Genomic DNA, 27,937 nt, shown 5'->3' on the forward strand with positions numbered 1-27,937 from the left:
TTGGGGGAGGAATATTTTCATCATCTAGAGATGACAAAGACATCAGCAGCAAACTGGACAATTCTAGAGGCTTTGTTCAGGACTAACATGTGACATTCAAAAGCAAATCTCAAACAACAATTGTATGATCTTCATATGGGTGACACTGAAGATGTGGCGACATTTCTAAATCACATGCAGGCGCTCTTGAAGCAGTTGCAAGAACTTGGTTCCAGGATTGAGGATGATGACCAGAAGGCCATACTTTTAAAAAGTCTTCCCTCCTCCAGATTCAACGAGATAGCACGAATTTTGCGAATGGATGATGAATCAGACTTTGTTGACTGCATGGGACTTCCCATGAGTGAAGAGAAAAGAGAAGTGGATCTCTATGCTCATGATATGGCATTTGCTATGAAAGAAAGAAGAAATATAACTAGAGATGTTCGCACATGCTATTATTGTGGCAAGCCTGGCCACATTGAGAGATTTTGTGCCAAGAAGAAGAAAGATGAGGAGATGAAGAAGGAGAAGACCAAGGCTTGTATGATCGAGGAGTCGACATCAGAGGAGATGGATGGACTAGTATGTGATAGCATGCCAGATCAGGATTGGGCATTTTGAGAACATGGTTGAGGAGCTTGTTTGGCTACGATGCCAAAACGATAAGCTACGATGCTTGGGGAGAATTTTCTACGTAAGGCAAACTAAGCTATGATGCTTAGGTTCGTTGTTGAGCTATGATGCTCGAAAAAATTCAGTAATTTGTGTAGACTATGATGTCTATTGGTTCATGGAGCTATGAAGCTTCATTTCTCTTTGAATGTTCAGTTGTAATGGCAGGAATGAGCCAACTTTTTTGTTGAAATTTTTTGATGACTCCCTACTCGGATCAAGGGAGAGATTGTTGGAAGGGTGATCCTTCTAGGAGTTGAAATGTGAGTTAGTGGCTAAATGATTGGTTAGTCCTAGTTGGCAACACTTTGTCATTGGACCATGCTAAAGGTCTTATGTGATTGGAGAGAGGAGCATAGCGTGGACACTTGGTAGCTTTCAGGAAAGAACTAGACAACTGCATGGGGGCGGCGTTCTATTGGCGGTGATCCTTGGAGCACTACAAAGGTCTTCACGTAGAAAAAATACATGCTTTTGTCGAGGCCACGAGCCACAGAGCCATGCGCCATAGCTAGTATAGAGTCATACAGCTGTGTAGGGTCGGTAGTTGTAATATGCAATGGAAAAATATGACAACCTCCAATCCTCCCTACCACAAAGCATAATGTTATACTTCAAAAGATATGAAATATTTTAAGTTTTGTACATATTTTTCAGAATATTAGAGACCCAAGGGGGGGGGTCTTTTGGATGAGGGAGTTATTTAAAAAAAATACACTAAAATATAAAAACCAAAATCCTTTCAAAATCATGTAACTTTTTCATGTGTTACCCAAATTTCAAGGTGTAAAGGCATATTTGAAGCTCTTTTAGTGTAGAACACAATCATGCTAATTTGACTAACTTTAACTCTTGCAGATGATGTCTCCCATGCATGGTCACCCAACAATAGAATTATTCGTGGACCACTTCTACATGGCCAATGCAAGTGGAATCCACCTCTCGAGGTGACAAAATTGTGTGCATTAGGTTCTTCATCATGTCCATGGTCCTTTTAACATCAATGGAGGTAATGACTCCACGAAACCAAGGCCCATACAACAAAAGTAGATAAAACAATTACACCCACTTCCACCCATTGCAAAGTGAATTGATGCTCTTCTATTTTAAAATCTTGTGCATAGCACATTGATCACTCATTCAAGTTGCTGGTTTTAGTTACCCCTATATTAATACATTAGTTGGATGTTGATGAAAGTTCCTAGTCACAAGCTGTGATTACAACCCTATAGGAAAAACATATATAGTGCAAATTTGTGATGAATGGACATGTTGTGGAGACTTTGCATAACATATCTCACAATGTACACTTTGCTCCTTGCAAACATATGCATCTTGTTTACATTTGTTTGTTGGGACAGAATATGGAATACATGGTAATACACTAGCTATGCCTATATTGAAAAGGTCTTCCACCTATTGGTCGCTTCACGGGTGTACGTGACAACCATGTGAAACTAGCTTCATATCATATAGTTGTTCCTGTCATGGGATAGATTACTTTGAAGTGATAGTTCACATAATATTTTGAGGTTATTAACCTTTGTACAAAATACTATGTGTGTTAAGGCATCAACAGCGTGCATCGAGTTATCGCAGAGTTAGCACGGATTCTAGGGGCGCAAGTACCAGCAATCGCATGAGCGGGCATGACAGTTGCAACCGCACATTGTATTTCATGCGACATTATCTCTTGGGATTCATTGCATGATTCTATTTATTCACGTATTCAGATTTCACAGAGATGTCTCCATTCCACATTTTGAGTCCATGTATTCTTGTTCGTGTGAGTATTCTGTGTATCTCTTGTAGCACCTTTCTTTTAGGGCGTTACACATTGACAACCACAATTTCACCATTTTTAGATATGCGGGGTGGGTGCGAACCCACCCATTCATGCCCGCATTATTGGGAAACTCGGCATTTGAGGCTACCATGAGCTATGGTCACTGTAGTCAAACTTCAAGCGAGCATCCTTTGCAAGAGATAGTGGATCCAGGAGGTGCAAATAGAGCTCTTCTCGCTCAAGACATATCCCTAAGATCCTTAGTTCAGTGACTTGCACCTTGCTAGTGCATTGTTATGGTAGATCTGGCACTTGCATGCGGAGGCTCAACAATTGTCCGGTCAACGACCTCCATAGCCCCTAGTCCTGACAACAAGGCTGTCCCAACGGCCGAGGTGGTCCATTTTCGCTGCCGAGATCCCTTAGAGTAGGATGATGCGAAGATAGCTACAAGGACCTCTACAGGCCCTAGTGCTGACAATAAGGCTGCTCCAATGGCCTAGGCGGTCCATTCTCACTGGTGGAGATCCCTTAGAGCAAGATGATGCTCTCAGCAGAACCCGAAGAATGTAGCAAATGGTGCTCTGGAGTATGGTGATGCCCAATGGGAGTCAGAGAGACCGCAAGAAGAGACAAAATCACATCGGATCCTGCTATAGACCTTGTTATGGATGTCTGGAGACTACTCAGTATTGCACAAGTTCTCTGGCTTGGTGTAGCCCAAAACGATTATAATGCACTTGCTCAGCACTTGGTATGATATCATCATGCAATAGTCATCAGTTGTGGATACGCACAGTCTATCGTGAGTGCCATGTGTTAAGGCATTAACAGTGTGCACGGGGTTATTGCAGAGTTAGCAAGGATTCCTAGGGGTGCAAGTACCCGCAACCGCATGAGCAAGCATGACGATTGCAACTGCACATTGTATTTCATGCGACAATATCTCTTGTGGATTCATTCCATGTTCTATCTATTCACGTATTTGGATTTCGTAGAGATGTGTCTCCTCTTCGCATTTTGAGTCTCTGTGTATTCCTGTTCGTGTGAGTTTGTGTTCCGTGGATCCCATATTAGGGTGTTCCAATGTGGCTATAGTTTTCGAATTATATCTATCGAAACCTTCTGTCCTAATAATTATTATGAATATGGCTCAAAGAAATCAATATTTCAATGAAAGTTTGATCCATATTTTGGAAACAAGGTGCATTTGTTTGCAATAGACTTCATCGATCATAATTTCAATGAATGCAATTGCTATCACCAACGATGTATGTGACATCAACATCAAACTAGCTTCTCTAATAGAAGAAGCTAAAGTGAGTTGCATTCTTGTGTGCATGCTATCCATAGCTATAACCTGACAAAGGCAAAATTTTCTCAAACCTGTTGTAGAATAACTTGAAAAAAGGAATGCCATCAATATGTTTGTAAACAAAGCTTGAGAGTTCACTTTATCAGACCAAACAGGTTCGCAAAATGATTTTACAACCTCATGTTTGAAAATGTGGCTTTCCTATTCAATTTTTTTCGCAAAGGCTTGATATATGGTGAATTAATGTAGAAATAAGGGACAAAACTCCAACTTTAGCATGATGCTTGGTTTGTGGTTTTTTTCTAAAATTGCCACTCAAGCATGTATGTGTTAATCTTTTGCATTTACTTGGAATAGTAACCATTTTGGGTACAAGTCACAACTATAGAAAGTGTTACATGTTAGCACCATATAAAGCAAACTAGCTTATCTAGAAAAATATTATCTTTTTAGTATTTAAAAAGTTTGCATTCCTATAATTGAAAACCTTTACATGTATGTTGTCAGGCTATGCTCACACAAAAGATTAAAGGCCACTAGTGAAATGATTACAAAAATCAGTTCATAGGCATAATTTAATTTCAAGATTGATGTTTTTTGCATGTGCATGTATTTTAAAGTTAATACATAACATCATTTGCAATGTGCATGTATATAGTTTATGTCCCCTTGATACTTCACATGAGATACCCTTTCTCTAAACCGACCATTGATCTTAAGGAGTTTTGGAATCAGTTTAAATAGAAATACCCTTGTTTATCACTAAAACGTGCCAAAAATGCTAAAACCCAAGGAAAGTTAAGTTTTATTTAGTACTTTATTGTCAAAGTCCATACTAAATTATAATTGTATTGAACCATGGGATTGATTTTAAGTGAATTCTGCCAAATCTTTGACAACTTTTCAGGGATCCCTTGAAAAGGAATGCAAATTTGGTAAAGTCCTTCCTTTCAAGTGGAGAATCCTAGGTGCTCATAATAAAACCACATGAAATAATGATGACCATCTCACGTATCAAATAGAAATTCTATCATATATGCAAAGAAGTAAGAGACAAGGGTATAGACTTATTAAGCTGCCTACCATGGTGATGAGATATCATTCACAAACCTTTTTGTTGCATAGAAATGAAATAAAGTTTTAATAAAAAGCCAAGATGTGTGGCCTAATTGGGTGCAAAGCACGAGAGAGTGAAATCTCTTGAAGAACGTAGGGCATGGTGGTTAAATGTGGACAATGCGTTAGGGTTTGAAAAATGATACGGTTTTATGTTGCACATGCTTACAGAAGGTTGATAATATATAAAAACTTCCTTTAGACATAAGAGGCATCTTGATGACATTTTCAATTTCCCATGATGTGACAGGTTCTTTCGTTTTGTTAATTTTGTTATATATGAAAGTTTATGTGGGCTTGAAAATGCTTGCCTTTTCTCTTAATTTATAATGTGCTCAAATTTAGAGCATTGTTGCAATCTATTTACATAGTAGGTTGCAAACATTGCACAGTTTGAGTATTAACTTCTATTATGCACAACAGGTGATTGGTTCTTTATATAAGTACAAGATCATCAAATCACATTTGTAAGTACATTGTAACATCCTTTTTTCTTGGGGGAAAAAAACGTTCTAGGTCTTATGTCCTCAAAATATTTCATTTTAAAAAAAGATACATCCAAAAAAACAACCATTTGCAACGAAAGCGTTTAATGAATCCAATCATCCTCAACTTTTGGATAAAGAGCCTATAATATTGTAAATTTGCAATTTTTATAACAAAAAAAAAAGCATTTATTTCCAAAGGTGACAAGAGAAAGAAGCATCTTGCTTGGATTTATGCAACATCATGAGAATCAAGGAAGTCATGCATGAGGGAGAATCTAAGGTTAGAAGAGGGAAAAAGGGAGCAAGTGGGGTGATGAAGAAGGTGATTGCATGCATGTGAACTTGGTAAGTATTAAGCACAAGCAAATTTGGAGAGGGGACTTTGAAAGGGAAAAGTGAGCAAGAGTTGGTAAGGAAAGAGAGGGGACTTATGAGTGGAGCAAGTTGGTGACAATGACGAGGTAGAACTGGGATGGGTGAGCACGAAGGGAAAATGGGAGAAACGTGTTGCATAAGTGCATTGAGGATGCCACAAGAAAGTTGAATTCAAGGGTATTGATTGGAGGGCACTTGGAGAAAAAGTTACTGAGAAAAGTGTATGGGGATGGAAGGGAGCGTGGTGGGCTCTTGGTAAATTAACTTAGGAGAGGAAATTGAAAGATAAAGCGATAGGGTTTTCAATTTAGAGAAAATTGAACGATAAAGCGATAGGGGGTGGGAGCAGCTGCATTAAATTTTTTTGGGGGAACTAACTTAGGTTAATTGTAAACCAATGATTTGGGCACCCTTATATCTTAGCTTAATTTATCAAATTTTCATGGGGACACCACTAATTATTAGGATTTTTCATTAAAAGTTTTTTAGGGGCACATATTTGAGAAGCAGTGCCATGAAAATAGTATTAGCTTGTCTCGGGTGTTGGGGGTTTAGCATTTGTCAAGGCCAAGGGTAAGCTATCATTTTTAGGTAAGGTGCATCATAGCTAAGCTTTAAAGATGGTTGTTTGCTGTGCTGTTCACACAACCCGCCGATGGCCATGTTATATGGCAAAGAATGTGATTGGATGAACACGATGGTGGAGTTTCAAGAACCAAACAGATTTTCCCCCGCATTCACGTCACCCGGTGGCGAGGTTACATGGCAAAGAATGTGAGTGGATGGAAGGGTGAGTAGAGTTTCAGGAACCCAATAGATTTCTCTTGAAACACGGCCGTGTGTCATAAAGCTCACCTTTGTGCGTTGGTCGAACAAGGCATCCAATGGCAATGGACGTCCGACGCTTCGTCTGAGAGAACAACAACTGAGGGTTGTTAAGCTTAGAAAGGAATAAACTAGGGTGGGTTGCACCCGGGGTTGAATGGGTGGTAGGGGTTAAAATGCAAATGCCGGATATAGAAGAAGGGTAAACGCGAATCGAGGGAGTAATGCCGGGTTTATGGGCAGAGTAAAAAGCGATTAAGGGAGGGATTAGGAGTTAAAAACTCGGATTAGGCTCAGAAAGGCGGAGCATCGTTTTGAAGACGAAGAGGTAGCCACTGCACAACACAAACACCTCTGCAAGCTCGCCATCGCCATCGCCAATCCCATCCTTTCTCGCTCGATTTCTTCCCAATTCCCCCACTTTTCCCCTCCTCTCCCCCTTCCATCCTCTTCTCCCTTTCCTCCTGCGCATTTCGAGCCATCTCTCGCCTCCCCCCGTTCAGATTCGCTTGCATTTGCTACCCCCCCTTTCAGCAGACGGCCACCGCTACAACCTCGCAGGTTGCGTTCCCCCCCTGGCTTCTTCGTGGCGTTTTCCGCTTGATTTTGGCAACGATTTTCGGGTCTTATCGTCTGGGGTTTTGATTGACGACAAGCCGAGGGGCTTCCCGTCCCCTCCGCCTCGTGTCTTGGATCGGTGATTTCTCATTCGACCCCCGGGGGTTTCCGATTCAATCCGGGGATCTAAGTGCAAACGGATTGCTCCTATTATTCAATGCTCCGAAAGCCTGGCTGTTACGTTGGAGATTTGATCGCGCCTCTTCCAGAATCAGTTTCCAGATATAAAACGTGAATCGATTCCCTTTTGAAAAATCTCCATGGCGGATTGCTGAATAATCGATTCCTATTGCTAGGTTCCTATCCATGGAAGGGAGCAATCAGGCTGTCACTAAATGTAGCATTTCCCATGACATTTTGATGTAATAGAATATTTGTACTGGTGTTAGAGCCGCTCAACATGTAGGTATGGCAAAAGCGACAAATATGAGGGATTGGTTCGGCAGGGAGCCATGCCCAAGGGGGCATCCTGCAGGTCTATCTGTACTTCTTGAAGACGATACGGGCAATGGGGAATTCGTAACCACAGTAGGCTGTGCCCGTGAGAAAAGCAGAGCGTCACTTCTGGAACAAACGATTTGTCACGTGTTGGATGTGGCTTCAGGCCAGGGGTCGGCTTTCACAGTGGGGGATAACATAGACGAGGACAGCGTCAAGCTATATTTACAAACGAGGCTGAGCAGTCTTTGGGATATTGAAAATGATACAGCTTGCTCCTACAGGGATGGCATTTCTTTTATGAATGTGGAGTCAGGCGATTCTACAGTCTTCATGGATGAAAAGAGTGCAGTGGGAGACATCAAGTTTATGCGAGGAGCCTTGGTTGTGGAAAGTCAGGCTATGTTCAGCAGTGTGCAGGCTAATGCTTGTGTTTCCAAGGGGAAATGGTTGTACGAAGTGACTCTCGAGACTGCTGGTATCCAACAGCTAGGATGGGCCACCCGCTCTTGTAATTTCACACGAGAAGAAGGTGTAGGTGACTCAACAGATTCTTATGCATATGATGGAAGAAGGGTCAGAAAATGGAGTGTTTCTTGGCATCCGTATGGCCAGCCGTGGGTTCCTGGAGATGTGATTGGCTGCTGCATTGATTTAGACTTAGGTGAGATCTCGTTCTTGAGAAATGGTACCTCCCTCGGCATTGCATTTACAGAGGTAGGAAATGCAGAGCCTAGGCTGCCATACTATCCTGCCATCTCCTTGTCTCAGGGTGAGAGATGCGATCTTAATTTTGGTGGAAGGCCTTTTAAGTATCCAGTGGAAGGCTTTAAACCCATACAAGCTCCTCCAGTAATAAAGGATGGTGAGCTTTTAGTTCCTGCGTTGAGCAGAGCTCAGTATCTTTTAGGATGCCTGCAACGACTTGTGCAACTGGATAGCAGGGAGGTGGTTGCTGCCATGTCTCCTGTTGAAAGATTGAGAAGGTTGAAACCACTTGGAGAAGATTCTGCTCTCCTTGAAAGAGAGATTTGCAGGCCATTTGCAAGCTTGCTCTCTATAGAGAGTGAGGTTCTCACTACGTCTGTGTCAAGAATTCGAGCAGAGTATGTGACTTGGGGGGCTTTTGTTCCGTTTTTGATGGAAGTTTATAGGTTTCAACCACCACACGATGCCCAAAGTACAGATAAGGCATTGGATCTTGTACTATCATTCTTGGACAAGGGAAGCACCAGTGCTTGCATTTTCCATGTTATGGAAGCACTCGCATTTGGGTGCAGAACATCTCCTATCATCCTCATGGAGTGTCCATTTACAGGTTCATATCCGTATCTGGCTTTGGCATGTCACTTTCTGCATAGGAAGGACATCTTGATGCACTGGTGGCGCTCGGAAGGGTTTGAGGTGTGCTTAGAAGGCTTGCTGTCGCGAAAAGGACCAAACAAGTATGACCTCGAAACATTGATGCCAACCGTTTGGTGGCCTGGCTCACGGGAGGACTCATGTTCTGAGAATAATATGAGACAGACTGCTTTGGCATTGTCAAACATGATTGGGAAGGTGGGCTTATCCTCTTGCGTTGGGACTGTCTGATACTTTCCTTTTGTTGTTGCAGATTCCAAAAACCAGAAAGTTAAAAGGAAGAAATAAATTTTTCTGCCCTTTCAAAAAGTTGTCTTTTTTGTCTGATGACCAAGGTCAATCTTGATTATGATGATACTTTATGCTGTTTTCCAAAAGTGGAGTAATTTTTTTGAGTTAATTAAAAAGTAGTAGTTGAGAGCTCGACTGAGGATAGTCTGAAAGTTTGCTAGAGATTGACCTGGTTAATACATATGATTTGGACTTCACATGTAGTGATATTTGTCTGTAGACTGTGACATGGTGGTTGTGTGTCCTTTGTTGAAAACTCGAAGTCAACCAGAAAGACCAGGATGGGAGGTGTGTGTTTTAGAAGTATTCATGATGGTCAACGATGGCAATACCTAGGTATCTTGAGTACTTGATTGGAGCCTTGTGAATAATCCCAGTGGTCATCGTTGATCTGTAAAGGATTAGGAAATTTCAGTGAGGTTGCTATAAAATGTTTTACCCAACTTGGGATTAGAGAGTAAGTAGGCTCAAAGATGAATTGATTTTGACTTTGCTCCGTGGGTTCCAGATTTATACTTCTTGTAATACTTTGTTCAGAGGGTAATAAAGATTGTGTTTAGGAATTACATCTGGGAATTGGGGGTTAGGAGAACACATTCAATGATTACATCTCTTGCCTTGATTTTCTGCCGCCAGTAGAAATTTGTTTCAAGGGGGAATATTACATTCCCAATGAGACTCTAAGCAGGGTTAAGGCCAATTGAAGTTAGGACCTGGATGGATCTGGGATATAGGAATAGTCTAACCTAGAGATGGCGATGTCCAGGGCTAACTTAACATTTTGAGCGGCATTGTGCCACCTACGTGTGGCTTTGTGAAGTATAGGCATATGGGGCATTTTACTTGTACAAGCTATCACTGTAATCATCAGATTTTAAGCGTTCTCTAGACCTTGCAACACAATGTGTTGCTTTTATGTAAGCATTTTGGAGAATGGGTCTTTTAAAGGCATCCTGATACTTAGATGGCTTGTGAGAGTCCTCCTATCCTTTCTGCATGTGGAGTGCAAGGTGTAGAGAGTGTAAGTCAAATGCCCACCATAGGGTGTTAGAAAAGTGAACTCTCACACACAGGGTATCCTGCAGCAGACGACTGATAGTTAGCCCAGGAATTACACGCCGAAGTGTTTCACTATGGAATCAATGCTTCATCAAGTGTGTGAACTTCACAATATTCATGTGTATGTGCAAGGTCTGCCCAAAATAACTGACCAGGAGAAGGGGAAATGCAATCAGCCCCTCCCTGGCCGACTTTGCTGCTGATAAAAACCACCCCAATGGGGCTCTCAAAACCGGGCCTTAAGGCCCTCTTTTCCATGCAGGGCCCAGACCCTATGGTCTGTCCATCCTCTGCCTTGGTTGGCTGGCTCCAACCAACCCTAACCGAGCAGGTCTGATGGCCGACCCAGTTGCTGCCTGCCCCCTGCCATTATTGCGCCATCTGCCAGGGCCCTGTTGCAGGCCGTATACCTGCCCCCAGTCCCTCCATGCAGGCGCCTTTCACCCGGATTTCCCCCTTGCTGTGCTGCTCCAGATCTGCCTCTGTCAGGCCAGATCCATGCCACAAGTGCATCGCCATCTGTACTGTCCAGCTTCATTTGATGCCCACCTTGACTCCCAGGTATGTTCCCAGAAGTGCTGCTCACATGACAGCCCATGACAGCCCCATGCTTCTCTTCTTTCTCTGGTCCACCCCCCTGATGCACACCTCACTTGAGGGCTCACAACTTAAAATCATACAAGTGGGGAGGTGACCATTCATATTCCAACAAGGGGCTAATGGCAAGCTCTAGTGTCGTAAGCTTTGAAGAGGCTATAGGCTGATAAACTATTAGCTTGGGATAATTTGGAAATTTATTTACAAAAGTGCTAATTGCTTTATGAAAGGCGAATTGCCTCCTGACCCTTAGGTATAACACTTCCCTGATCCTTTATAATTGCTCGATGAAAGGCGAATTGCCTCCCTTAAGCTTTATAATACTTCCAGGAAGTGCATGAGGCCAAGAGGGAACCTGATGGTAAATTTAGAACAGAAAGCAAGTCACCCAAGCATGTTGAAAATCAAAAGTTAATCTTGCTTTTTCACAAAAAGCATATGCAATTTTAGCTTAACCAAATCAAGTGTTCGTCTACTAGCTAGCTCTAGCGTTTCAAATCCCTCCACAAAGCAATCCTCAGTAAGGGAAAAAACCCTCAAAGGCTAAGTCATCATTAGTTTAGGCCCTACAACAAAAATTGTTTACCCACATGGGCTGATTGTTGTGTGTGCAATACACTGCCCGTTTCCTGACCAACACATGCCTTGTACTTTAATGAAGCCCACACTCTTTGGGGCATTGTGTTGAGTCTACTTTGGTATTCCAAGTATTTGTCTCAAGTCCCTAGAATTGCTTCTACTAGTAGGTTTCTTACAATCAACGTTCTGCTCACGGTGCAAGTGATTTGGTTCGAATCTTTGAAAATTGCTTTGTCCTTCTTGCACAAGATCGATACCTTGTGGTCAATAAATCCATGTAAATTGCAGCTATCCTTGTGCAAAATCATTGTGCTAGGCGAATCTTTGATTGCTTGAGATGGAGACCTCATATTGGAAACAAATTGCAATTTTCATCTAATGTTCTGGTACTATTTTCAAGCTTTGCATAGAAACTGCAATTGCTATTGATTTGTGCCACCAATATGTCGTCCAGGTCGGGCATGGGTTGGTTAGGAATGTAGCTTTCTAAAGACTCAGGGCATTGGAGGGGACAGTGTGGCCTCCTTTCCAGGAGCATCACCCAAAATTCTTTGGAGTTACTATAATGCAGTATACTCAAGAGTCTTCTTCATGATGGATAAGAAACCTAGGGTTTCTTATGCTGCACTAAATACTTCTTCGGCACGATTCTTTTCCGGGTGTCTTTTTTGGTCTTAGAGGCCAGCGTTGCCTAAGCGCTTGCACTCGTCCTCATATCGACTGTTCCAGGTTGCGGACCCTTCAAGTGGCTTTCCTGTGTTTTGACTGTCCAGGTGAAGGACTGCTGGGCTGCTACCTGAACAGAATTGGAAACGAGGAGGGCTTTGACATCGATATTTGGCTTGTCATCTATGAGTGGCGAGATAACTACCAAAGATGTTGTCTAGAGGGTGATCGAAATCGTACTGATGGTATGTGGAAGGGGCCTGTGTGTCTCTTGTATGGGTTGAGGAAGTGGGAATGGTATGCTACTGGCATGATTAGGTTCAGAAATCTGCGACTTGAAGGCAGGAGATCCCATGATGTAATCCTGTACACCTTGCCACCCCAGTTCTCTCCGCTCCCCAGTTCCCTCCCAGCCCCCTCCCCCCCCTTGTTAGAATGGTCACCTCCCCATCTGTAAGCCCCCATATGAGGAGAGCATGGGGGAGGTGGACCTAGGGATGTATAGACTGCCACATGGGCAGAGAATGGGGCTGCCACATGGGCAGCACATGAGCTGTCATGTGGACAGCACAAGAGACCTTGTGTAGGAAAGATGGCGGGGGCTTCATATGAAGCCCGGGATCTGGCCTGGCAAGACGGAACTAATGAGCAGGCATACGGCCTGCAACAGGGCCCTGTGAAGGGCATGATGACATCAGCAGGGTACGGCCCCACTGTATGGGACTGTACGGAGGCTTGTTGGGATGGAGAACAGGGCTGCTGGAAGCCTGACAGATGGCGGAATCTGCAGTGGCCAAAGGCGCCTGCATGGCAGGGCCTTTGGACCTTGTATGGAGCCTGCAACAGGTCGGGAACAGGGCCAGCAGGTGAGCAGAGAGCCTGGGCCTATGGCGGGCTGCCACGTGGCCAGGCGGATCTGAAGAAAAGCCCCAACCAGGTCGGTTTTACAGACTGGGGGGGGGGCAGACTGGTCGGCCCAAACAGACCTAAAAATCGTCCCTACTGGTCAGTCCATTTCAGGGCCCCTTGGGCCTATAAAAGAGGAGGCATTTGGCCTCATAATACATCTTTTGGAGCAGCCACTCACAAGCAGTCAGGAGCAGCAGGAGACCTACTCTTGGAGCGTATTCCCGGAGACCAGGAGAGAAGGAAGAGCTGCAGGCTGAGCTTGGAGGGCAGCCTACCTAGGCTGACATTCAGGGCAGCAAGGTTGAGAAGAACACTCTAGACAGAGAGTCTACATACACTCGAGGTGGAGCACGCGGGCTCAGAGATCTAGAAGTGCTTGACATCTAGTAGGAGAACCTTTTGGTATTGTATCCTGTCCTACTTTGTGGACGGACAGAAATATAAAGTGTTGCTTCTATATTTGTCTCTGATCATTGTCTATTTACTGGCTTGCACATCTATGCACATAAGTTTAAGAAGTTTGTGATTCCACACCCCACACCACACTGTGTGAGCTCAGGAAATATACAAGCATAGAACAATTCCAAAACTGCAGAATATAGATTCTGCCCTAGTTCATAGGTCAAGTTTTTGGGGAGAAATTTGAAAATTCCTGATTGATTACGGAATTACTAGGCAGAGAAGGAATCAATGAGCCAAACAGGAGTAGAAATCAGTAAGAGTGCACCTGAATTGCGAGAAGAATCAGAACACTTTATTTCTGTCCTGCGCTGGCTATAGGCTCTCTCTTCAAACTCCAGCGCACTCAGTCAGCACCATCCATGTAGTTGGGCAACAAGGTGTAACAAGGCTGATGCAAATCAGAGCTGTATAACTGCAGATCACAGCAAATGCAGAAGTCCGTGCCAGTCGAATCTGTTCACAGCTCCTTTGTTTGAGCTCCGATCACCACCAAACTCTAGGAGCAGCTTCTAGAGATTAGGGCGACCAGAATGAAGTGCATATGGATGAGTTTGGTGTATCCAAACTGCAGATTGCTGTCACTTTGCTTTTCCAGCCGCGTCAGATGTAGGCTTGCAATGTAAAATTCCTGCACACAGGGAGAATCAGGGAGTCACTGTGACAGGACTTGTACTACTAACTACTAGCAGTAGGTAGTTTTGGACGAAATCAGAGAAACTCGAATAGCAGAAATAACAGAATTGGCAGAAATATAAGGGAAAGATGAGACATCTAACTCTTACTATGAAGAGGACATTGGATATAGACAGGACCCCCGCCCTCCCGCCCCACTTCCCCCACTTGCCTTGTTCGTTTTTCCTTTATTAAATTAAAAACTGTATGGTTGAAATCATTGCAAGTGGAGATTTGTGAAGCCAGGACCGCATGCCACTACAAGCCTGGGAATAACCTGGGCCTTTCTATGATATTTATATATCAACGTTCGAACAAGGGATGTTGTTCAGTTCAGTATAATGCCAGATGTTTCTGTACATCTTGATTATATTTATTTCTCACCAAAGCTGTTTGGACTTCAGGTTTATCTATTGCTTGTTGCATTTGACTTAGTTTGAGTGCTGTCCCATTAAAGTCTTGTCTGAGATCTCGTACTAAGTATCTTGCTGTGGTCAGGTGGAGGAGCTGCAGTGGGAGCTGTCTCATTACCTTTTGGAGTTCGTTCCATCCATGGAGACCTCTGTGGGAACTGATTCTGATTCATCTGTACCGGGGTCAGTTCCAAAGTTAAGCTCGACGCATCCATCAGGTTCAGTTTTTATGTCCTTTCTGAGACATCTGGTTAGCAAGAACAAAGGGGCTGCAAGAAATATGCCTCCACCTGGCCTGTCAGATAATTCTGTGCTTGTGACGGCATACACGGTGTTACTCCGGTTTCTATCAGAGGGTTTGGGTTCAATCAATTCCAAAGCTGTTGGAAGGGAACAGGATGACATGGCTGGATTTTTGCACAGGGGTGGTAAAAGAGGTTTTAAGGTGCGGTTGTTCTTGGATTCTGATCCTCATGCTAATGATTTCGCAAGGCTTGGTGGAACCTTCAGTCACCTTTCCAAGGCAAACGTTCTGGCCCCAGAAGATTATGAAGATATTGAATGGGAAGAGGGCTGTATGGAAGACGGTGAAAAGAGCATCACACATCTTGGAAAACAAAAACCCTGTTGTTGCTCTGGAGTGTCTTCAAGCCCAAACACCTGTGCTAAGGGATCGGCCAGAGTTCTTAGTAAATGCTTCAATATACATGTGAATAGTGTCAGTGAAAGTGGGACAGCTGCAAGGCCTGACCATGGGAGGAGGAGCTGCATTGATGATGATGACGCAAAACCTAGCTCAAGTGGCAGGGCTGATTCTGGCTCCAGGAGCATGCCATTTTCCACTCTAAATAAAATGAATTCTAATTATTTTCTCTTTGATGCTGTTCGGGAAGAAGAGTTATTGGATACCATGGTGTTGCTATACCACTTAGGTGTGGCTCCCAACTTCAAGCAGGTAAACTTTTCCTTTGCTAATATTTGCACTGATTATTCTTGAAGCATATGCTGCATGGGGAAGGAGAAATGGGAAACAGGAACCAGGTGTAATCAGAACTTGAGGTGTTTCATAATATAAATAATTTATCCTGCCCAACAGAAATGGGGAAAGAGGAAACAAAGTGCCAGTATGCTTTTTCGTTCCTGTGTGTCAGGCCTTTGGATTACTGCGTCTTGTGAAGGCTAGGACATGGTTTTCAACCTTATGACTGACTATCATGAGATTGAAACTGCACTATGTTGTGTTTTTAGAGGATGAGTTTGGGCATGTTCCTGGATTCATCTAGATATATATAAACCTCAGCTCACCTGACGGGGTGGTTGTAATTGTGGCAGTTGGTACTCTATGGATAGCTAGGACAGCTAGGGCAGCTAGGACAGTTGGGATTGTAGGTTGTGACTATCTTAGTTGTGACCTGTAGGATTGGTCTCTTGCCACCATGTGGCCTACATGCTATCTATAGCCATGTGGCACAATTAGGTATGCATGGTAACACATGCTAGTGGATGGTGGGGTTGTTTATCTGGCAATATAGACCAAGGGTTTGAGATGGGTGTTTTCTGGGAGACATTTTCCCAAAGTATATTGTCTTGGATCAACTGCGGGGAGGATCTGTCTCAAGAGCAGATGTTAACCTTATGGGTGAGGGCCTAGAGTACAGGATATATGTTCTTATTATACGAAGCGACCTTGTTCAAGATGATCCAAATCGTAGGCTTGAGGGGTGGTTCAAGGTCTTGAGCCTATGTTTGAAAGGCGAGTTCGCTAGCTTCTTCTATTGTGATCCTAAATCAATCTAATATGATCTTGCAGGCATAATGCATGGTGATTCGATTGCACTTGGAGGATTGGTTTGACCACATGCCATGGTTGGTTTACCATGTTATCGAATAGGGGAGAGAGGGACGAGCAAAGGGAGGGGTGAAAAGAAGCAATGGCGAGGGAGGAGAAGAAAAATAAGAGGGGATGGGTAGAAGAAAGGGGGATAGGGGAGGGAAGAGCAGAAAAAGCAATGAAGGGTGGGAAATTGTAGCCAGGGGGAGCGGAATATTTAGCGTGCACAAGGGGAGGGAAGCAATGGGAAAAAGAATATAAGAGGGCGAAGCAATTGTCTTTTTTGGGGGGGGGGGGGGGGTTTGAGAGGGGTTGGAAGCAAGGAGCCTCGATGTCCGAGGATGCAAAATTTTTACTATATTTTTTTGAAGAGAATCAATTGCGTGTGGATGCGTTTTTTGATTGTGATTGAGTCTAGGTTTACAAAAGTGCGCTTTTTAAAATGTGTGTTGGCAGGCATCCTATTACATGCAACATCAAGTACAGTCCATTACACAACTTGATGATACGGATAGGCAGATCCGCACGGAAAAGACATCAAGTGACCTCTTGAAGCGATTAAAGGAGGCAAGGGCTGTATACAGAGAAGATCTGATTGATTGTGTGAGGCAAAGCACTTGGTAGGTGTATGACATAAACTGTTGATTATTATTATTTGGTTTGCTTTGTGATGGGTAAGTATTAGTCTTTAATATCCTAATTGCTGTTGTAAGTCTGGGTTAACCGAGTTTGGTGAATTGCATTTGACAAGGCAGTGATATCAGCATTTTGATTTGCTATTTCTAGGTTATGGTTTCCTATGGCTGTAAGCATACATTGGCTTGGTGCATTTGTGAAATTGTTAGTAAATATTTATGGGCTTTCTTTCGGTTCCAAAATGTGGAAGATGACTAAACAAAAGAGGTTGTAAATGTTGAGTATGTTAACTTCTTCTTAAGAGGTGTGATCCTATTGTCATTTCGTTCTTTCCTCTCATGCCAAAACCTCTTTGTTTGCTTGTGCGGTGAATTATGAATTGGTTTGCAACTAGAAGCTACCAGATGTGTGAGGGTTTTGCCTTTACATCAACCTTGGTGTTTTTAAGGTACATCTTTAGCTAAATGGTTTGGCGCTTTTGAGGTGCATGAGAAAAGTATGAACTCTTCCAAGCACAAAAGAGAGGACAAGGCATAGTGGCGCTACGGAGTTTAGAGGCTAGTTGGTTTCCGCATGACTTCACTCAACACGACTATTGAAATTTGAAAATCCACCGCTCTTAAAATAAACCACCTCCACATGCCTAAGTCTTTAGGAATGTCTTACTTCTAGCAAGGTCAGATAGAATCTTCCATGCCCAACCACTAGCAAAAGTTATTGGCAGGTCTCTAGTATTTTTGTGTCGGCCACAATAATCGCTCATGTCTATTAGAGCTCAGGAATAAGCCTTTTTGCATAAAACTACCAAGCACCACGGCTTCCAATCCACCACTAATTGTTTTGAAAGTACTGAATTGACAAAATTTATTTCATTACTCTTCAGCATCAGCTTTATAATCTTGATATGAATGAGGGTGATAGTGTGCATGACCATCTGACAAAGGTGTAAGTCGTGCGGGACCAGCTCGCAGCGGTTGGTCAGAAGGTGGACTCGAGTCAATTGGCGTTGCTCACACTCCACGAGTTGCCACGGAGTTTCAAAAGTTTTGTGACTACGGTCACTGTGGGTCAACGGACTAAGCCAATTACCTTTGAGGAGCTTGGCCCACTCCTGCTTCAAGAGGAGGCTCGAGAGAAACTCTTTACGCAAACCGACGAGAAGGCATTAGTGGCCTTCTAGACAGAGAGTCAGAGGACGCTGACCGCAAGCCAAAGGAGTTCAAGAAGTCAGAGGACGCTGACCGCAAGAAGAAAATGAAGTGCTATTACTGTGAAAAGCTTAGCCACTCCGCCAAAGAATGCCGAAAGAAGGCAGATCAGAAACGGAAGAGAGAAGCCAGGAACAAAGAAGAGCGTAAGAATGATTCTGCCAATGTGACGACTGGACAATTGTTTTTAATCAGTGAACATTGTTCAGCATATGCAGTCAGTGAAGGTAAAGAGGGTTGGTATGTTGACAGCGGTGCTTCCAAGCACATGTCCAACAGAAGGACTTGGTTCAAAACCATGGAAAGTACACACTTGGATTCCAAAACTTTTGTCGGGGATAGCCGAACGTGTCCTGTGAAGGGCATCCGTAGCATTCCTTTCATTACAACCGTGGGTGAGGAGAAGGATATCTCTAGAGTACTTTATGTACCCAACCTTTGCAAGAACTTACTGTCTGTAAGTCAGATGGACAAAAACAAAATGGCAGTTCTCTTTCAAGATGGCAAGGTCACCGTGACATCCAAAGCAAATGGACAGACGGTGGCTCAAGGAGTTGAAGAGAACAGATTGTACCGCCTCAGTGCAACGTTGGTTCATGAAGACAACGGAAAGTCCAAACTTTGGCATGAGCGCTTCGGTCATGTCAGCTATGGAATCTTGGCTGAAATGTCAAAGTCGAAGATGGTGGATGGACTTCACCAATTACAGGCAAGGATGATGTCTGTAGGACTTGTCTAGATGGACAAAAACAAAATGGCAGTTCTCTTTCAAGATGGCAAGGTCACCGTGACATCCAAAGCAAATGGACAGATGGTGGCTCAAGGAGTTGAAGAGAACGGATTGTACCGCCTCAGTGCAATGTTGGTTCATGAAGACAACGGAAAGTCCAAACTTTGGCATGAGCGCTTCGGTCATGTCAGCTATGGAATCTTGGCTGAAATGTCAAAGTCGAAGATGGTGGATGGACTTCCACCAATTACAGGCAAGGATGATGTCTGTAGGACTTGTCTAGAAGGCAAGCAGCACAGGGATAAGTTCCCACAAGAGGCCTCGTTTCGGGCCAGCAAACCACTTCAGTTGGTTCATGCCGACATTTGTGGCCCAATGTCTACAGCATCGTGGACAGGATCCAGGTACTCACTTCTCTTTGTGGATGATTTCAGTAGAATGACCTGAGTATATTGTTTGGCTAAAAAGTCACAGGCTTTCGAGAAGTTCAAGGACTAGAAGGCCAGAGACAAGGGAGGATGTCAAGACGTTCCGCACAGATAGGGGGGGGAGAATTCACCTCAAATGAGTTCAACACATTTTGTCGCAAGCATGGGATCAAGCGACAACTCACCACAGGACATACTTCTTAGCAAAACGGGGTAGCCGAGAGGAAGCATAGAACCACCACAGAGACAGGGCTTGCTATGCTCCGAGGGAGGAACCTTTCTAAAGCCTATTGGAGTGAAGCTATCAATACAGCCGTACACATTCTCAACAGGACCAAGACGAAGGCCGTCAAGGACAAGACTCCATATGAGGCATTTTATGGTAAGAAGCCCTCTATCACTCATCTTCGCATTTTTGGTTCTAACGCATGGGTGCATGTGCACAAGGAAGACAGAACCAAGCTTGATTCCCGGAGCAGAAAATGTATCTTTGTTGGGTATAGCGAAGAATCCAAGGCCTATCGACTCTTCGACCTTTGTAAAGAAGCAGATCCTTATCAGTCAGGATGTTGTCTTAGAGGAAAAGGAACCTGAACCCTGGGAGGAGCCTCAGATTGAGGAGGAGGAGATTATTCAACCCCCAAACCCACCCTGCCCCAGGTTGACCATCCAAGAGGTGGCGAAATCAGAAGCTGATGTTCCACAAGATACTGAGGAAGAGCAGGATGTTCCAGAAGCAGTTCCAGTTCCTCCTCCCAATGAGAAGCAGAAAAGGTTGCCCCAATGGTACCTAAGGACATTGGAAGAGTCTCGGGTCACCGAATTACCTGAGAGTAGCAGTTCCGGATTGCGTCGGTCTCAACGTCTTCAAAAGACCCCATCCATGAATTTTGCGTTGGTGGCTTAGCTTGACGAGCCAAGGACCTTCGAGGAGGCGAAGGACAATCCAGAATGGCAAGCTGCCATGCAGGCAGAGATGGATGCTATCCTGAAGAACAATACCTGGGACTTAGTGGCCAGGCCCCCGCGACGGAAGGTCATCGGCACTAAGTGGGTATACAAACTTAAATACAAATCAGACGGCAGCTTGGATAAGTATAAAGCAAGGTTAGTGGTCAAAGGTTTTGCTCAAACTGAAGGCATGGATTTTGATGAAACTTTTGCTCCCACAGCTCGCATGGTTACTATCTGGACAGTGATTGCCGTTGCTGCCCAATTCCAGTGGCCCATTTTTCAGATGGATGTGAAGTCCGCATTCCTTAATGGAACCCTGGAGGAGGAGGTATACGTGGAGCAGCCACCGGGCTTTCAAGATCCAGGGTCCCCATTAAAGGTCTTCAGGTTGAAAAAGGCGTTATACGGGCTGAAACAGGCCCCCAGAGCTTGGTACCAAAGGATTGATGTATTCTTTCAGAAGATAGGGCTAAGTCCGAGTCCTTCTGAGGCAAACCTTTACTTGTTCATTGAGAAGGGGTTGCGATTGGTACTCATCCTCTATGTTGATGATCTTATCTTGACAGGTGACCATGTCAAGAAGATTTCTTAGGTCAAGGAGCTACTCATGTCTGAGTTTGAGATGACTGACCTTGGGTTATTACACTACTTCCTTGGGATAGAAGTAAAGCAGGCCAAAGACAGGATCTTCATTTCACAGGAGAAATATTGCAGAGAACTTCTGAAGAGATTCCAGATGGATGATTGCAGGACAGCAGTAACTCCCATGGAGGTCGGGCTCAAGCTAAGTGTTACATCTCAGCCAGTCGATACTCCTTTGTACCGACGATTGGTAGGAAGCTTGCTTTACCTTACCAATACTCGACTTGATATTTGTTATGCAGTTGGGCTATTATGCCAGTTCTCTGCTTCTCCCAGGAAGAGTCATTGGGATGCAGGTTTACGGATGTTGAGGTATCTAAAGGGTACTTGCACCTACGGGATCACCTACATCAAAGGCATCGAACTAGGCGGGTTCTGTGATAGTGATTGGGCGGGTGATGCTGACACCAGAAGATCAACAACAGGGTATTGCTTCTTACTTGCATTTGGTGCCATCTCTTGGCTGAGTAAGAAGCAACCCACAGTGGCCCTTTCATCTACAGAGGCAGAGTACAGAGCCGTGTGTACAGTAGCCTGTGAGACACTGTGGTTGAGGTGGATTCTGGAGGACATGGAGGTGTGTCAGGAGGACGCAACAGTGCTAATGTGCGACAATCAGAGCTGCATAGCCATTGCCAAGAATCCAGTGTACCATGCGCGGACCAAGCACATCAAAGTTCATTACCACTTTGTCCGAGAACTCATCATCGACGACATGATCGAGCTCATGTACTGCCCGACTGCCGATAACTTGTCCGACCTCTTCACGAAGGCACTCCCTCGAGAACAGATGGTGCACCTCATCAAACGCATGGGGATTGGCCCACAGTTGTGACATTGAGGGGGGGTGTTAGAAACTCACTGTGCCCACCTGTGAGCCCCCGATTTGAGGGGACAAGGGGTAGTAGAGGTAGGAGGGCTGGGGAAAGAGAGAGACTCACGTCGGCATCATAGGCAACCAGCACATGGGCTGGTTGCTGCCTGCAACAGCAGGAATATAAGGGGCCTTAGGCCTCACTTGGAGGCTTCTGCAGCTGCGCAGACTGGCTGCAAAGGGCACCCTTAAATAGGGGCCTGTGGCAGGCCAAGTCGGCCCAACCAGGGCCACTGACCAGGGCCAACCCTGGTCGGTTTTCTAGGGCCCACCTGGTCGGCCACCAGACAGGGTACCGACCCTGCTGGTCGGTCAACTCAAGGGGCCTGGGCAGTGCCTGAAAAGGCCCACTCCTTCATTGTTTCCAGTGTCCAGTGCAAGACTGAAAGCCTCCTTCCAAGGCTGTGCTGTGCACTCAGTTCTGGAGCAGTTTGTGAGAGAGAGAGTCCTTCAGTATTCTCCAGCACTTTGCTGTATTTTGTATTGGTCCCTGTGAGCTGTTTTTTCTGCCCACCATCCGGTGGATGAATATACTCTCTCTCTCTCTCCGTCCAAGTTATTTCTGAGTGAGTGTTTATTGCATCTGTGATCATCTATCTGAGTTGAGTGTGTGTAAGAGTTGGAGAGATCTTGGGTGGAGGTTTGAGTGATTCATTCCCTCCTATTCTCTAACATTTTTACACTTTACAGTTGCATTTTTTGTTCTATGGCTCACGAAATTATTTTCTACTTTGCTATAGCAATCCTTTCTTAGCCTTTTGCTTTTCTACTTAAATTTTTGAGTATTTCCCTTGTGTGTCACTCATTGGAAACTTATTTGATTTTGTAACTTGTGGTTTGAAAGCATTGATCTAAAAGCCTTCAAAAAACAAAGAAAACCTTCAAAATCTCCAATGTTTACTTGCTCAGTGTGTAGAGTAATCTTACACAAAGCCAGCCACTTCCCTCACACATAAGCCAATGGCTTTCACATCGTCCACAATATGAGCCGCAAGGATCAATATGGAAAGCTGAGCCATCAAATACCCAAACATAGCCTCATAGAGCTGCTGTCTTGGGGATTGCTATACTGTAAATGGAGCGAACCAAGTTTTAAGGCTATGAAAAGGGATGTCCACGTGAGTGACGTGAGCCATATTAATTTTTTGGCCCTGCATTGATATTACCTGTCATCAAATAATGTTGTGATAGTTGACGAGTCTTGTTTCTCGAGTGTAACTATGCTCTTGAGTAGATGTATAACATATGGATTTTGGGAGGAGTAACTGAAAATTTGATTGATGGGGGTTAACTTTTTTTACCATGCATGTGCCTGTTGTGACCTGTGATTAGGTGTGATGGCCATACCTGGGTCCTGGGTCTTTGAACCAAATTAATTCTCATTTTTGCAGGGGTGAGAGAGTCAAAAGATTGAAAGAAAACGAGTATCATCAATAGAACATGATTTCACAGAGCTGTATGTTTATTTGCTGGAGGTGTATTGCAACCTTTTTCAATGCATCAATTCTCACGATGTAAGGTTTTTGTAGGTACCGTGTATCTTTGTTTTCAAAGTGGAAGCAGAGGGGTATGTTTGCTACATGCATGTGGATTGTTCAACTACTGTTAGTGCTTAGTGACAGGGATGCAATTTTTGGCTATGTCCCGGAGTACTATGTGGAAACCTTGGTAGGTAATAAATTCTTGTCAAATGTTGTGTGTGTTGTAATCCACCTGCAAAATTGATGTGTTATCTCCTGTATTTTTAAAATAGGCATTTATATTTTTTATTGAATAAAAGCAGTTTCTGTTTGAATTTATGTCCACGTTATTCGTTGTTGAAAGGGCTATAACTGATTTAGGCAGGATTAATGTTTGTCTCAGATTCTGCTAAATGTGTCAATGGTTATTCAGAAGATATGTTGTTTTCAGAAGATTTAACAAGGAAGCCTTGAAAAATTATCTTTGTTACGGCCTGTTATAGCTAACTGCAATGGACGTTAGCTCTGTTCTAGTTCTCATTGTTTTAGTGACATTGATTCAAGCCGAACTGTATTATTTAAATATCATGGCAGCTGGTTAAAACCAGTGTTCAAACTGCTAATGTTTTAAAATTTAGGTGCTTTCTTTCTAGAGTAGGTACTCATATATTTTCTTAGTTGAAGGAAATTGTTTCGTAAGATGTAGGTTTGTTGTTGTCGTAGATTTGTCGTAGTCATTGTAGGTCTGAACAAGCCACAGGGTGTAATCATGAACCCTGAGTTGGGCTGAACCGTTGGCCTAACTAACCTCGCTGAACCGTTGGCCTAAGTCAGAGGTTAGTTTCAGCCACGGGGTATGTGAGAAGGGCGAATAAGAAGCAAGGTCCTTACTGTCTCAACCCCAACAGGCAAACACTCTTACTCCACCATTTCCTGCGCTTCTACAGTTTTCCCCTTTGAGAAGACATACCGGAGACACTGTAACAGTCCTATAAGCGTTTTAGGATCAGAAGAGCAGATCTTTCAGCTACAATAGGAGATTAACTCAAGTTGTGACTTGCTGCAATGGAAAAGAAAGTCTATGAATGTGAAGGTATGGGCAAGCAAGAAGTTTTCCAAGAGGTAGTACTACGTCGCTCCTTACACCTCGGCTTGTTTAATGTTTAGGAAAAACCAGCACTCAGATAAAGTGGACAAATGAGATCATGGAACGTAACAATGCAGTGGTTATGTGTATTGGGGGGCTATTAGATGGATGACATATTGGAGGTCATGCAGAAGATGTAGGCCATCTTCTCCCGGTCGTATCGATGCCCTCTGGGCCCTGGTATGTGCCATGTAGCTTTAGTTATTGGCACTTAGGTCACCTAGTACTTTTAGTGTCTTATGACACTTAGTACTAGTGGTACCACTAGGACTTGGGGCTTTTCCAGATTTGGACAGCAAGTCCTTTTTTTTTTTGCAGTTGCAAGCCTTGAGGCTATCTATTTGGCATTCTTCGTGAAGATGATAAGTTGGATGGCACCAACTATCCGATGTGGTCTTATCTCATGAAACATATTGTTGTTGCAAGACATTTTTGGAACATTGTTTCTGGGGTTGATCTGAGGCCAGCCAATGCTACAGTGGCTGCCCCTAATGCTGGTCCCTCTGCAGAGGGTACTCCTCCTGATGCTTTATCGTCTAGCACCCCTGTTGCTGCTCCTCCAACTCAGGAACAAACAAGATGGGATGCAAGAGATGCAAATGCACATTCCTGTATTGCTTTATCATGCAAGAGAATCATTAGTCCACACATCTGGTCATGCAGGACAGAAAAGGATGCTTGGGACAAATTGGCTTCTCTTTATCAGATTTGCAATGAGGCATGTGTTGCATATTTAAGAAGGCAATTGCAGGAAGTTAGCATGAATGAAGGTGACTCTATGGATGCATACTTGACAAAGGTCAAGGACCTCATGGAACAACTTGCCAATATTGATGAGATGGTGCCAAATTCTCAGCTTGTCAGTACCACATTGAATGGGCTACCAGATACATATCAAGGGTTTGCTACAACCCTTCGACTAGTGGCTATGGGTAATCCAGACCACTACTCCTTTGATCAGTTAGTCACTTTGCTTTGGAGGAAGAGCAAAGTCGTGCTAATAGGCAAGCTACTATTCCTGATCATGCATTTGCTTCACAGCAGATAGGAAAAGGCAAGGCTTTCAAGCCTATGGGCAAGCCTAAATATGCGCCTAACAGAGGCAATTCCTCCAATGTATCTCAAAATACAGCAGATAAGTCGAAGAAGAAAAGATGCAATTATTGTCGCAAGCCAGGGCATGAAATTTCAGAATGCAGGAAGCGCATTGCTTCGGAGAAGAAGAAAGCAGGATTGACAGTAAATGCCTCACATGCAATTGAATCCCATGAGCCAACAGATGCCTCACATGCAAATGCTCTCTAGGATGATTGGGCATGGGCTGTCCATTGCTCCTTTGATCCCTCCAAAGTTGATGCATTCTTTACTGCTAATGATGCTTAGTCTTGGTATTTTGATAGTGGTGCTTCCAAGCACGTCACCTCTTGTAGACAGTTGTTTCATTCCTTAGCTAATGCACCTTGAGGGGGGACTGTCACATGTGCTAATAATGCTTCCTATGTTGTAAAAGAAATTGAAGATGTGCAGCTCACATCCATTTCAAGCCATCCTGTCACTCTGACAAATGTTCTTTTTGTGCCTGGAATTGAAGTCAACTTGATTTCAATTTCAGCCATTGCCACTTCAGGTTTTAGAGTGACATTTGATGGATACTGGTGCTTAGTATATGATCTTCGTGATGACAATGCCATAGTTCTCACTGGCACTTTGCAAAAGGGGCTTTATCACCTTGATTATCACTCAGCTGCACTTTCTATTGAAGCATTTGCTATTTCAGATTCACAGCTTGCTGAAACTCATCTTTGGCATGAGAGAATGGGTCATCTCGATTATAGAGCTCTTGCCAAGTTACATTCATAGGGCATGGCAAATGATGTACCTCAAACTCACACAGTTTCCAAACATGTGTGTGAGGGTTGTCTTTTGGGTAAGATGCATTGGTTTCCTTTTCAAAAGAATTGTCCTAAATTCTCACAAAGGAAATTGCAGCTAGTGCACAGTGATGTCTGTGGCCCAATGAGGACAAATGCCATTGGGGGGTACAAATATTTCATGACTCTAATTGATGACTTCACAAGATATTGCTGGGTATATGCTTTAAAAGCCAAATCTGAAGTGTTCTCATGAATCAGGATGTAAGCTTGTCACCCTCAACACAGATAGGGGGGGAGAGTATATGTCAACGGAGTTTGATTCATTTTTGTCTTCACGGGGCATTGTTCACTCATGCACTACTCCTTACACTTCTCAGCAGAATCCTATTTCTAAAAGGAAGAACAGGTCCACTATGGAGATGGCCAGATGCATGCTTAAGGCATAAATTTTGGCTTGATGCAGTGATGTGTGCCAACTATGTGCTGAATAGATGACCTACAAGGGCATTGAGGACTGTTATACCTTATGAAGCATGGAAAGGCAGGAAGCCTTCACTTTCACACATGAGAGTTTTTGGGTCTCTTGCATATGTTCATGTACCATCTCAGCTGAGACATAAGTTTGATGATAAGGCAATCAAATGCATATTTATTGGTTACAGCCAGGAGAGCAGAGGGTACCGGTTGTATCAACCAAATACTGGGAAGATTATTGTCAGTAGAGATGTAATCTTTGCTGAACATTCGGCTTCTCCTTTTGTGGACTGCAAAGCTAAGCCAGAAGTTGACATGTTTGATGCCTTTGACTCTTGGTTACCTGAGCTTCCCTCAGAGGGAGACTTTGACCAGCAACATGAGCCTCCTGCAGGCCCTCCAACAAGCAATGATCAGCCGGCACCCCATGCTGATTTGCAGATTCCTCTTCCAGCACAAAATGATCCCACTATTCATGATGCAGTGATTGAAGAAAGAGCTGTCAATAGACAGCAACGGCAAGTTCCCAGATGGCTTCTTGACACATTGAGGGACAGCAAACAAGATCAACCTCTTGCTGCCCGGACAAGATCAGGGAATAGAAAGATGCATGGTTACTTTCTTGAGTTTGCACTCCTTGCTACAGCTTGCAATGAAGAGCCTTTGTGCCATAAAGATGCTTTGGACAGCCAAGAGTGGATGGATGCAATGAGAGCTGAGCTACAATCTATTGCCAAAAATGACACATGGGAATTAGTAGATTTCCCTCCCGACAAGCATGCCATTGGTACCCGGTGGGTCTACAAATTAAAAAGGAAATCTGATGGCAACATAGATCGACACAAAGCCCATCTTGTTGCAAAAGGGTATGCCCAACAACAAGGCATTGATTTTGAGGAGACCTTTGCTCCCACTTCCCGGATTACTACTATTAGATGTATGATTGCCATTGCAGCCCGTCACCATTGGCAAGTGCACCAGCTTGACATCAAGACTGCCTTTCTTCATGGGGATCTGCAGGAAGAAGTTCATGTGACACAACCTCCTGGCTTTG

At 43.8% G+C, this 27,937-nt stretch overlaps 1 protein-coding gene across 4 annotated transcripts in view; it reads left to right on the top strand.

Moving 5' to 3' along the window:
- Positions 1-6,886: 6,886 nt before the first annotated feature.
- Positions 6,887-27,937, top strand: part of LOC147879671 (E3 ubiquitin-protein ligase RKP) — a 76,517-nt gene continuing 55,466 nt past the window's right edge. For all 4 annotated transcript variants that reach the window (XM_087372096.1, XM_087372097.1, XM_087372098.1 and 1 more), the window contains exons 1-4: positions 6,887-9,175; positions 14,711-15,580; positions 16,913-17,076; positions 23,458-23,596. In XM_087372096.1, coding sequence (XP_087228222.1) covers positions 7,586-9,175; positions 14,711-15,580; positions 16,913-17,076; positions 23,458-23,596 — 2,763 coding nt within the window. In that variant the 5' untranslated portion in view covers positions 6,887-7,585. The remainder of the gene's footprint in view (positions 9,176-14,710; positions 15,581-16,912; positions 17,077-23,457; positions 23,597-27,937) is intronic.

The sequence above is a fragment of the Dipteris shenzhenensis genome, chromosome 33, assembly GCF_047967505.1.
Source record: "Dipteris shenzhenensis isolate YYH24624 ecotype China chromosome 33, Dip_SZ_1.0, whole genome shotgun sequence".
NCBI classification, from domain to species: domain Eukaryota; kingdom Viridiplantae; phylum Streptophyta; class Polypodiopsida; order Gleicheniales; family Dipteridaceae; genus Dipteris; species Dipteris shenzhenensis.